Genomic DNA, 13,282 nt, shown 5'->3' on the forward strand with positions numbered 1-13,282 from the left:
AAATGGGTTTCCTGATGGATATTGGCCATCTTTTTCTGAGCATAACTAGAAATATCCAAGTCTTAAGACCTACCCTGACTTAGGAGGCGACAGATGAACATTTAGACTCTTCTCCATTTATAAACATCTCACTCAGCGTTATAAATAACACTCAATTTTAAAATTCCACTTTACCCTAACAACAAGATGGGCATACAATCTGCCATTTCCTTGATTTGAATGTGAAGAGTGGTAGGTTATAGTGGAAATCTTACCTCCTCAGAAAAGTCACATGGAAGGAGGGAAGGAGAAAAACTCGCGGGTGTGTGTGTGTGTGTGTGTGTGTGTGATGTGTGTGTGTGATGTATGTGTGCGTGTTGGGGGTTTGTAGGAGGAAAGGAGCAAAAGGAATAAAGGGGAAACCATGTAGAACATCCTTTTAATCAAAAAATAAGGTTCCACAGACTGTTAAGAGACTGGAAACTTGGCTTTTGGTACTGTCAGCACCTAAAATGTTATCTTGCAAACTAAGTGCATGATTTAAACAAAAATAAAAAATAAATATTAACACTTCGATGTTTCATATGGAATTTTTTTCTGTTCCCCTATATCCCAGAGCTTGGAGACCTAGCTTTATACAGAAGATGCTTAGGGGTCAATTCTAGGCAGAAAAAATATGTTTACTCTTAACAATCAAAATCTGATTTAGCTTGACAGAAAATGGGATGGGATCCCCTGGCATAGACTGCTGTTGAGAAAACGACTATATAGATACAAACAGATCTGGTCTATGCCTTTCTGTGCAAACAGGGAACTGCAATTACAGCATTAAGAAAAACACTGTTTTCCTTAATGAGTTAACAGCAATTCTGCTTCTATACAAAACCATCCTTTCTATCAAGAAATAAAACTTTGATTTTGCTCTCTCTTATGATAAAAGAGAGTCCAGTCAAAGTTCAGTTTAATAAACATTTTAATTCAAAAAGCCCACCATGGGTAACATAGCAAGACCCTATCTCTATAAAAAATAAAAAATCAGCTGGGAATGGTGGCTAACACCTGTAAGCCCAGCTACCCAGAAGGCTGAGGCAGGAGGAACCCTTGAGCCCAGGAGTTCTAGGCTGCAGTGAGCTATGATCATGCCACTGCACTTCAGCCTGGGTGACAAAGAAGGACCTTATCTCTTAAAAAAAAAAGGGGGGGGGCCTTCCATATATATAAATAAGACAGAACATAAGAGTAAATAAAATGTTGATAAGGAAGACTTTAATGCAAGAATTTAAATTCTAAATCAGAAAACTAATGATCAAATGAAGTAGATATATTCAGAGCAAGATCATTTTAGTAGCATTAGGTAGTAGTAGACTACAAAAAGAAAAAAACAGAAAAAACTAAGAAATAGAAACAAAATAAATCATAGAGTATATGAACGTATTATATTTCATAAATTTTTCTAAAAGAGATGAATTGAAGTAATGGTCTAGTTCTCAACTCTCAGGTTTACATCTCAAATTTAATATTTCTCAAAGGAATGATTAAAAGGCAAGAAAACAGGCCGGGCTCAGTGGCTCACTCCTGTAATCCCAGCACTTTGAGAGGCCGAGGCGGGTGGATCACCCGAGGTCAGGAGTTCGAGACGAACCTGGCCAACATGGCGAAACCCCATCTGTACTAAAAATACAAAAATTAGCCGGGCATGGTGGCGCATGCCTGTAATCCCAGCTACTTGGGAACCCGGGAGGTGGAGGTTGCAGTGAGCTGAGATTGCGCCATTGCACTCCAGCCTGGGCAACAAGAGAGAAACTCCGTCTCAAAAAAAAAAAGGCAAGAAAATAAAAATCAACTTGAGAAGAACCTCAGTTGTGGAGAAAGTGCTAGAGAAAACAATGCTGCCTCTAAGTTCTTCACCTATATAGAATACATTAGCACCAATCAATAACTAGCAATTTAATCAATAACTTATCTCTTAAGATTGTTAAGTCAAATTAATGAATTCATTCAAAGCACTTAGAACAGATCTTGGTTCATGGTACTCACTAAATAGAAACAGCCCTGTTTCTCCTTGTTGTGCCCTTATTCCTCCTTCTTTTCCTTCTTCATCACCAACACTATGTATTATTGCTGAGACTCTCCAAATTACCTGTAGCACAGTCATCTGCATGTTACTCTGCCCACTACAGAGCCAGACATCTCCAAACAGGACGTCATGAACTCTCAGGGTGAAGTTCATTTTCTCCAAAGTCTGTTGTGCCATCACTTCGAAAGGTCCTCCAGCCTTCATGGGATCCAGTACCACCATCCAGGTATCAAAGTGAGCTGAAATAGTAACAGGACTCCAAGGAATTAATCAATCAATTAAAATGAAATTAAACCCCAATTATACTCATTTGTGGCTATTCCCAGCCTCTGTAATAAACTGAATTCAAAGTTACGAAGATTGGCCAAATTTCAGCTAAGAGGATAGAACTAACACGAGCAGCAGCATTTTTATCCTTAATCTGTACCAATCCCTCCTTACTTTTAACTGAAGCATTTACAAAAAAAGTAAGTTACCCAGTTATAATCCTAAATGAGGATAGACAAAAATACATGCAGATTAAAATTCAAGAGTTTAATAGAAAACATAAAAGAGAAATTCTTATTATACTATCCAGCTGTCAAAATTAACATAATTTCATCTTATAGTGCCCCAAACTAACTTGCAATTACTCAATCGAATGTGACCACAGGGTAGAGAAAATCAATGATAATCTGGAACTTACCCTGGCTTGACAGTATCACCCTTGTGCCTTCACTCCCCACTTCCTCCTGTGTTGCTAACAAGGATTAACACTACCAGTGGTCTGGGTTTTCCGAACAGCAAACTGTTGAGTGGAGAAACTGACACATCAAAAAGTAGTGGGAGGCATATAAATTAATGTCTCTGTGAAAACGATATTCCAATTTGCCCAATTAATTATTTTCACAGAGTTATTTACAAGACTTAAGGCTTTGGGACTCAACTAGGGAGATGAGAAGCTATCTGAGACCCTATTTCAGAAATTCATAGCATATTCCCTAGAACCACCCTATCACCCTCCTACCTCTCATCACTCACCAGACCACCCCTGCCAACAACATACTTAGAAGCTTCAGGAAAATATCTTCAAAATGGCAAAAATTGTGCCAAGGAGAACCAAACAACATGAACAAGGTTGATAAAACAAGACTGGGAAAACAGGAAAAAAAAATGAGAATTAACATTTTAAAATAAATATTCTTGGCATTATGCTAAAGAATATGAACTGATTTATAATTCATACCCATCAGATCAATGTAAATTCAAAGGGAAAGACTGATAAGAACTGGAAATGGAACATCCTAAAATGATTACATCCAATTTACGAGGAATAATAATTCTAAAAATACCATCCAAGGGCCTACTATGTACTAGACACTGCAAAGTTCTTTCCAATCAGCAAGAGCTAAGCAGAAGCATGAGATGTCCTAATGTACAACAGATGACTAATAAAAACTCAATTCATACAGGATTTCTCAGAGTCCTGGGGAAAATGTCCAAAAGCCCTAAGACATCAGGGGAAGGGTGCATGCTTGCTTCTCTTAAAAGCATAAGCAACTGAGCTTGCTACTCCCATCCCAAAGTGGTTAATTAAATCTAAAACCAAATGTTCGGTATTGTTTTTATACCATCAGTAGCCACACGTCAACGTATTAAATGTATAATTCACCTAAACCAGAAAAATCACTGTTTTGGAAACAGTGGGCAGCTAGGACAGATTGTGTCGCACAGGTGTGATGTGTTCCATATGGCTCACACTTCTGAGCAGGCAGACACTCCAATCTGTCCCAACTCCAGGCTTGCCAAGGTCTTTCCAGGCTTCCTGTACTGACACATCTTACTGGAGCTCTGCCCTTCTGCCACCAACGTTATTCACTTATGATGGTGAGGTCAACCCCCAGAAAACCAAGGACTATTTCTTAGCCTTCTATTGCTAGACAATTGATTCCTATTCACTGCTGTTAATTGGGTATTTACACTTAGCCTCAATCCTGACAACATGGCTGGTGAAGAAAACTACCTTCACCAGAGGTTCTAAAAAACTCTGCTACCCAGTAATAAAAAGACAATGCCAAACTATTTGGGCAAAACATGGCAATACCATCCTACTACAACCAGAGGATGACTCCCTCTAGGGCCTAAGGAGTAGAGAGAACTAGGCATCAAGTCCTGAGCCTTATTCCCAAGAACTGCCTCCCAGAGGAACCGCCTTCCAACTTCCACAAAGACCTCAGAAAACTTCCTCCTGGGCTAGTCCTCAAGATGTTAGTTTCTAGCTTTTTTCCTTTCCTACTTGATAAAAGAAAACTCTGGCAAGGCACAGCAGCTCATGCCTGTAATCCCAGCACTTTGGGAGGCCGAGGCAGGTGGATCACCTGAGGGCAGGAGTTTGAGACCAGTCTGGCCCACATGGTGAAACCCCGTCTCTACTAAAAATACAAAAATTAGCAGGGTGTGATGGCATGTGCCTGTAATCCCAGCTACTCAGGAGGCTGACGCAGGAGAATCACTTGAACCCAGGAGGTGGAGGTTGCATGAGCTGAGATCGCACCATTGCATTCCAGCCTGGGCAATAAGAGCAAAACTCCATCTCAAAAAAAAAAAGTAAAGTAAACTCTGACAATAACAAGTATTAAGAACAGTTAACTTCCAGGCAAGTCAGGGAAACCCTGATGCACTCCAGAGAGGTTACTAATGGTTAAACCAACTCAGAGACGGTTCATTTAGAACAATAAGGATTTGCTCCTATGTAAGTATATACAAAGGACAGCAGCACCTGTGAAGACTGTTTCTTAGACCAAAAGCAAGGGTGGGATTAAAAAGGCAAAAGCTACCGTGTTTCATAAGAACTGCCTAGTCCTTGGCTTATCAGTTCAGGACTGGTTTGTTGAAACAGAGCTCACCACAGGCCAATCAAGTTTGGTTAAGAGTTTTTAGAAACCGTGGTGACCCATGAAGTACATAAGCTTGAGTCCAAATAATAAACTTGAGTCACTAACCACAAAGAGTTCACCATCCAGCTGCTTTTCTACTGATCTAGATCGGCTTTCTGAACAAGTTGCTCTCCATCCTTCTTCTGGGCCCTAATCACTTGCTATCAGCAATTCCAGGCCAGGCCCAGGTTTCTGTAAATCCTCATTTTCCGTGCACTCAAATCTCTGCTTCCTCACATTTTTTCTTGTGCCACCTAGGAAGATTAATTCCCTTCCTTCATTATACAGCTACTTAGAGTGCTTAGTATGCCACGTACTCCATCAATTAAATGGTAGGAAATAGACCCCATCCCTGGGTTACACTGACAAGAGAGCCATGCAAATTGACTAGGGCCTTACATTCTCATGTCTAAGGGTTAGCATTTCTGGTGGACTATTTCCTTTTTTTTTTTTTTTTTTTGAGACGGAATCTCACTCTGTCTCCAGGCTGGAGTGCAGTGGCATGATCTCGGCTCACTGCAACCTCCGTTTCCCGGGTTCAAGCAATTCTTCTGCCCCAGCCTCCCAAGTAGCTGGGACTACAGGCGCACACCACCACACTCAGCTAAATTTTTTTTTGTATTTTAGTAGAGACGGGGTTTCACCATGTTGGCCAGGATAGTCTCGATCTCCTGACCTCATGATCCACCCGCCTCAGCCTCTGGAAGTGCTGGGATTATAGGCGTGAGCCACCGCACCTGGCCTCTGGTGGCCTATTTCTTATTGTTGCTCTTCTCACATTCCAGCCAAGGGCAGTGAAAAACTCTCTGTCTCCACCTTCTCTCCACCTCACAATTCACTCCCACCTCAAAATGGGAAGAACAAGCACACGATCAAAGGAAAAAATGAAAATAATTTGTCTAGAGACATAGTCATAAAGTGCTTTCTTGTTTTTTCTTTTTGTTACTCACATCAGATGTTAATTATTTTGTTCTATTATTGTGCCAAAATCTCAGATGCCAAGAAGAGAAAAAGGAAAATTATCCATGACCATTCCCTTCCCGAGAACAACCTAGAGATGAAAAAAGAGCCCCTGTTCACTTCCCCCCAACCCCCACCCAACAGAACCCTAGTTCCTCACTAGCTGCAAAGTGGCTCAGTGGTTTGTGGAAATGGCTTGGAAGTCAAGAAGGCCTTACTGCCTACACTGCCCTTCACCAAACTACATTTATTCTGTTGTAATCTTAAGTTCACCTCCACCACCAAATATGAATGCAAAGGGAAAAAAGCTTAAGTGCTTTTGTATCATTAAAACTGCCCATGCAAGTTACTTACACTATAGCCTGTGGTGGCAGACACATCCTAAGGTGACACCCCAAAGTCACAGGCTTGTGTGGCTGGCAGAATCTGTGACCAGCTCCCAACCAACAGAAAATGGCAAAGGGAATGAGATGTCACTCTTGTGTTAGATAATGTTATATGGAAAAGGTGAAGGGATTTTGCAGATGTGATTAAAGTCCCTAATCATTTGACTTTAATAAAAATCAAGATTTTCCTGGGTTGGCATACATAATAAGGTGAGCTCTTTCAAAGAGGATCTAGAGGTCAGAGATCTGAAACAGTAGAGGTGCTGCCATGAGCTCAACACCTAAATGAATTGTGCCAGCAACGCAAGGGATCTTGGAAACAGGTAACTCTCTATTCGCACCTCCAATGGGAACACAGCCTGGCCCACACCTTGATTTCAGCCTTGTGAGACCCTGAGTAGAGAATCCAGCTAAACCATAACCAGACTTCAGACTCGCAGGAATTGTGAGATAGTAAAAGCGTGTTGTTTTAAGCACCTAAGTTTGTGGCAATTTATTAGGTAGCATAGAAAACTAGTATGCAAATTAGCCAGGCGTGGTGGCGGGTGCCTGTAATCCCAGCTACTCAGGAGGCTGAGGCAGGAGGATCACTTGAACCTGGCAAGCACAGGTTGCAGTGAGCTGAGATCACACCTCTGCACTCCAGCCTGGGTGACAGAGCAAGACTCCATCTCAAAAAAAGAAAAGAAAATTGGTATGCATGCCAACCAGGGGCAGGGAGGGTTTTAGGCTTTTGTATTATTTTAAGGTAGAGAAAATATATCTATTTACCTCAATCATGATGACAAATATAGACAGACACGCCCCCATTTTATCACCTACATACACATACCCCTACCATGTATGTCAAAGTGAGAGGATATGCCTGGTTTTCCCTGCTTGTATTCCTTGTGTCTAAAAGAATCCTCTTACCTCATTTGACAACATCATTGGAACCAACCCAGTACCTGACTGTGGTCCCAATCATCCCTCAGGTGTTAATTTTCCCAAAGTCTCAGTGTCAGTCCGCTGGACAACCACCTTTATGCTGTTATATCTTACTTTGTTCTGGGTTTCTAGGGGACTATGGGTAATAAGTTAAATATTACCAGAGGTAGACAAAGCAGCAAACTCAGGTAATGTGGCTGAAAATCTCAGAGTCCTCATTAAAATCTAAACCAGAAATCCACCCTTCAGTATTCTCTGTGGTATGTCTTTTGAGAGACATATTTTGCCCATGAAATTTCTTACATGTCTACCTCCTTTATTCCAATTAACACTTCATCTATTTTGCTTCACGGGCAGAACAAAGCAAGATACCCACTGCAGCAGGTTTGCAGATCTCTCTAAACTCAAATACCTTCCCCTTTTCTACCAAGTAAATGTGGAAAGTCTAATAAACAGGTCCCCACCACCACCAATAACATCAACCCCTTTTCCTGTGAAATTATCATCCGTACCCATGAATCACTCAATTCTCTTAAGTTGCTGCTGGTTCTTTTAACTACGCATGATACATCCCCTTGCAGTGAAGCAGCTGGAGCACTACTTGAGCCTAAACTACTAAATGTGAAAGGATGGAATGGGGGAGTGAGTTCTTGAGAGATGGGCACTATTTGTATTCTTCTCTATACTTTCCTAGGGTTTCTGGCTCAGTGTTTTAGACACAGTAAGCCCTCACTCGGTGTTTATCAAATTCAACTCAAGATAAATGAGCAGCTTCGCAATCACTGTAAAGGAAAAGGCAGGCTCCTCCCCTAATTATTACCTTTCATTCCACCTAGCCTCCTGCCTCATCTCTGCCCACCTCAAATACTAGTTCTGAAACAGGCATGAAGGGAGAAAAATCTAAAAACAAAGCACGAGGATTTTTAAAGGGAAATGCTACACAACATTGTACACTTTCCGTATGTATCTCTACAGCACTGTGTTTTCTGAAACAGGCATGAAGGGAGAAAAATCTAAAAACAATGTATGAGGATTTTTAAACTGAAATGCTACACAACATTGTACGCTTTCCGTATGTATCTCTACAGCACTGTGTTTTTTCTGTCGCCTAAATATTTATTGGTAACTTGTTAGCACCATGTAAATCACACTTCTTATTTTTACACCACAGCAGTTCTTTAGATTTCTAAGTCAGCATCATTTACTGAGAGTGCCATTATTTGTACACAGTGCTCCTCATTTCTAAGGTGGCCCGGCACAAACAGAAAGCACGAAGAGTCCCTTGAATCCTTCACTTTCAGGACATCCTGCAAGTCACCGACAGCGTTTAGATCCAACAGAGAAGCATGCCTCAATCAGCTGAAGCTTCCCTTTCGGTCTTTTAGTTTACCCAACAACATTCTTACCTTAAAAAGTCTTAAAACCCAAGAATTAGAAGCACTTACCTTATGTCAATGCCTGGCATATAGTATTTTTAAATGTTTGCTGAATGGAAATGAATTTTGAAGAGACTGCATCAGGATCCGGATCACTCTGGATTGGATCACCAGTTTTGTATGCTGATAAAACTAACCAGACAATCCTTGCTTTCGGGGGCCAGTGCAATTCCCACAAGCATCCCTGTCACATATATATGCTAGCCACTGCTCCAACCACCACTTTGCACCTGAACTCCACCTCCACCTCTGAGCAGCCTCCTCATCTGTCTCATTCTCACCTCCACATCACACAGCTATAGAGCTATCTGTAACATCCAGCCCTGAGCGTGCCTTCCTGCATCCCATAACTTCTAGCTTCATCTCCTCCACACCGGCTTCTACATCTTTACCTCTTCTAGACAGAGACTCACTCCTTTGTAAGGATCTCCCTGCTCATGAAAACTGCGAATTCTCACCTTCCTGAACATCCTCACAGCTACTCTATGAGGTCAAACCGTCATCATCTCTTGCCTGGATATCATAGCAGCCTGCCCACAGGGCCCACCACCTCTATCTTACTAATCTCCAATCCATCTTCCACAGTGCTGCCAGAGTGAGCTTTCTAAAATATCTGATCATATTATTTTGCTGTTTAAAACTCTGTCTGTTTAGAATAAAACATACACTCCTTAGCAATGACAGACAAGCCTCCCTGCCCTTCCAACCTATCTCCTGTCATCTGCCCAGTCATACACCCCCAGTGTTCCAGACCACCCAACCTGCCTGGCATGTCTCCCATGGCCCAGGTACACTCAGGCCTCCATGCCTTTGCCAGGCTATTCTCACTACCTGGTGTGCCCTGCTCACCTCTCAAGATGAGCCTCAGACTACATAATTATCCCTATTCTCTACAAAGCACCTTGTTCTTCCTCACTGTGGTACTTATCACACTTAACACACTTATCACACTGAATTGTAACTGCTTACTGTCTTCCTGTCTAACCTGCATGCCTCATTAAGGGAGAGGACATATCTGTTTTACTTATCACTGTATCACCACTACCTAGCACAATGTCTCACTCATGAGAGCACATGGTAGGCTCTCAATAGATATTTGAATGACTGACTAAATAAGAATAGTAATAGTAACAATCATGACTACGAAAACTTACCCTGCAGATGTGTGCCAGGCACTGTTACAAGTACTTCACAAGTGTTAATTCATTTAATTCTCACAGTAATCCTGTAGGTATCATGACGCTCTCCATTTTACGTATAAACTGTGACACGGAGATGTTATATTACATGTCCAAGATTATTCAGCCATAGAAATGACAGAATCAGGACCTGAAAGCAGTAACTTCCAGAGCTTTAGACTACCAATATGAAGTCTTACATTGTTACATTATGGCACTCTCAGTAAATGATGCTGACTTAGAAATCCAAAGAATTGCTGTGGTTTAAAAATAAGAAATGGGATTTACATGGTGCTAGTGTTGGGTTTTAAGATTTTTTAAGGTAAGAATGTAAGAAGGTAAGAATGTTGTTGGGCAAGAACTACCAGAGTTCTTACCCTCTCCTCCATACTGCCTCTCCTCTATATGTGATTCAGCTCAAATATCATCTTCTGTGGAAACTTTCCCTTACCACCTAGTCTGAGTTCAATGTTTCTCCTCTGTACCCCAAGACACCCCACATGTACCTTCATCATAGCATTCATCACACTGTCCTATATAACTTGGTATCTATTCCCATTATTCCGTAAGTTCCTTGAGAATAGGAACTTTGACTCAGTCTTATTTTTCTTTGTATCCTCAATGCCCAGCACATGGCAAAATTCAAATAACTTTTATGGATGAATGGACAGACGGATGTACAGACGGATGGATGGATAACGTGAGCTACAGCATGAGCATTCATTTTCAGATAATCCAGCAGGTGGCAGAAGAGGGCAATAGCTGAACAGAAGATGGGCTGCCTTACCTTTCACACTGGTCACTTTCTTCATGATGGTTTCCTGACCTTGGCGCAGGGTCACGGTCACTGCGGCTCCAGGGGTACCGAAGCCCCATATCACTGCTCCAGCAGGCTCCTTCTGCAGCACCATATCATTATTGATGTATGAAGCAAAGCGAAAACCAATACCTAAAAACGTTAGCAAACACTGAGGGGAGCATCATTGGAGAGATACAGCACCAACTGGATCAAGTGAAACAGCAAAGAACATACAGTCTTTATGCACGAGAATTTTAACATACTAAGTCCCTTTAATCGTCTAAAACTAGATCTTCTTCCTCCTAATTAGGCAAGCAACATAACAAGAACAGTTTCCAACAGTATGCATCATAGTACACGATGACCACTAAGGAAAACTCCCAGAGCCCAAAGCAACCAACAGACCATAGTCTTCCCTCCCCTTCAGAGCTCTTGATCTGTCTTTGTTCTCAGGCCTGGCCCTAACACTGGGCTCTGTCCCGCTAAATCACTAAAATGTTCCTTTCATGCACCCTATAGACGGTGTTTATGAGAAAAATAAACCACTTCCTTTCCCTGTTTTCCATTACCACGCCCACTCCTAATGGCTGGGAATAAAGCAGCGTGCCTCTCTCCAAACAGCCTTCCCTAATCTGTTTCCCCTTCTCTATCTCCCCTTTTCCATGCCACTAATGCCAATTTCCTTCAAATAATGCCCCTTATCACAGTTTTTTGACAAACCAGTGTACTGCATCAAAAATTCTAAATAAGCCCTTATAAATATTCATGACAAGTCAGCGTCCTTCTCAGGTAAATTCAAATAAATCAAGACACATAAATAAGGTCAGCGAGAGACAGAAGGTCAACATGTCTGAACAAAAGTCTTCTGTCACAATTTTACCCATTCCACAAGCTAAATTATACTAAAAGGACAAGATAAAGCACACTAGAAACTGGATTCTATTCTAGAGAGTCACTAACAAGACTGAATAAGAACTCGCTTTAACGAGATCGTTCCTATTTTTAACATCCAGCCTATATAGAAGTATTTTATTAATAACAAACATCCATCCAAATTATCTCAGCGTGTTCCTCATCAAAACTTAACAAGGAAAAAAATAAATTATATCCCAATTTATCTGAATAAAACAGACCCAAAATTACCTAAAAGATAATAATTAACAAAATTAAGATCTTTTTAAGCATTTTAAACAAAAATGATAGGCAGAAAAAAGAATCAGAATTAACAAGGCTGACATTTTCCTCCCTGGAAGCTACAAATGATGAGGGCCCCTTCGGCTATACTTAACAGGGCAGCACAGCTAATGGAGTCGCCTACACAGCTCCGTGGCCTATTTATCCTGCTCTTGGAATAACAGGCAAGTCACTAAAAATCTTCAGCTCTCTCTTATGAGCTATATATGATTCAGCTCAAATATCATGAAACCTACTGTGATCATGAAACCTACATGACAATGAAAGATCACCCAGAAGGCCTACTGGGTTGGAGATGCACAGCTACCATGAGCAAAATGCTCTAAGAAAAGAATACAACGCCCCAGAATTGCATAAGCAGGTTGGCAGCCTGCTGGGGGGAAGGGGGAGGCACATGTGTGGGAGGGCCTTGTCTTGGGTAGGTGCTTCATATGGAACCAAAAAAAGGAAAACCACAGACATAAATAAGAGCTAAGTAGAGAGAGGGTGGGGGTAGGGGAATGGCTGCAGCTTGCACATTTGTGTGCAGTCAGTAGCCCATAGGCTAGGGGAAATACCTTTCCAAGTCTGTCTGTTTTCACCAATATACACTTAATGAACATCTTTGTGAATGACTCTGTGCTGGGCTAAAGAGTTTTAGAGGTGGAAAGGATCTTCATAACCGTAGTATAAACATGTTACTTACTGATCAAGAAGTATAATCATATTACTGATCAAGAAACTGAGACCAAAGGCAGATTAAACAATTTTTTAAAATAGCTTGCATGTTCATTAGTTAATTCAACAAATAGTTATTGATACCTACTATTTTAAGCACTGGGGATATAACGATGACAAAATAATAATAATAATAACAGACAAAAATCCTTGCCTGCAGGGAGCTTCCACTCTACTAGAGACTTTACCTGTGGCAGGCACAGTGCTAAACATACCACAAACATTAATGTCCTTTGGTCTCAAATAACATAGTTTATGACGAAGTTAGAAAACAAGTCACTTGATTCCAAACTTGAAATTCCCTTTTTGCCGAAGTTAGATACTTGCGGCAAATCAAAGAAAAAATCATATTCCTTGTCTTTGTAAAGTTTAAATTCTAAGCTCATTAGAGTAGACATGGAACATCAAGGAATTGTACAATGGACAAAAAAAAAAAAGAGAGAGAATGAGAAAGAGAGCAAGGCTAGTCATTCCTCATGTCAAACGCGAGACACATACATTTAACATTTGATTTTGTTTGTTTGTTTGTTTGTTTGAGACAGAGTCTTGCTCTGTCACTCAGGCTGGAGTGCAGTGGTGCGATCTCAGCTCACTGCAACCTCCGCCTCCAGGGTTCAAGCGATTCTCCTGCCTCAGCCTCCTGAGTAGCTGGGATTACAGGCGTGTGCCACCACACATGGTTAATTTTTTTTTTGTATCTTTAGTAGAGATGGG

General features: G+C 41.2%; 1 protein-coding gene across 1 annotated transcript in view; it reads right to left on the bottom strand.

The window, feature by feature from the left end:
- The window catches only part of SIAE (sialic acid acetylesterase), a 37,737-nt gene that overhangs the window by 22,757 nt on the left and 1,698 nt on the right, over positions 1-13,282 (bottom strand). Inside the window, exons 2-3 of the mRNA XM_008021338.3 lie at positions 10,646-10,807; positions 2,120-2,295 (exon numbers count right to left, since the gene is read on the bottom strand). Coding sequence (XP_008019529.1) covers positions 2,120-2,295; positions 10,646-10,807 — 338 coding nt within the window. The remainder of the gene's footprint in view (positions 1-2,119; positions 2,296-10,645; positions 10,808-13,282) is intronic.

Source organism: Chlorocebus sabaeus, chromosome 1 (assembly GCF_047675955.1).
Source record: "Chlorocebus sabaeus isolate Y175 chromosome 1, mChlSab1.0.hap1, whole genome shotgun sequence".
In the NCBI taxonomy this organism is placed as follows: domain Eukaryota; kingdom Metazoa; phylum Chordata; class Mammalia; order Primates; family Cercopithecidae; genus Chlorocebus; species Chlorocebus sabaeus.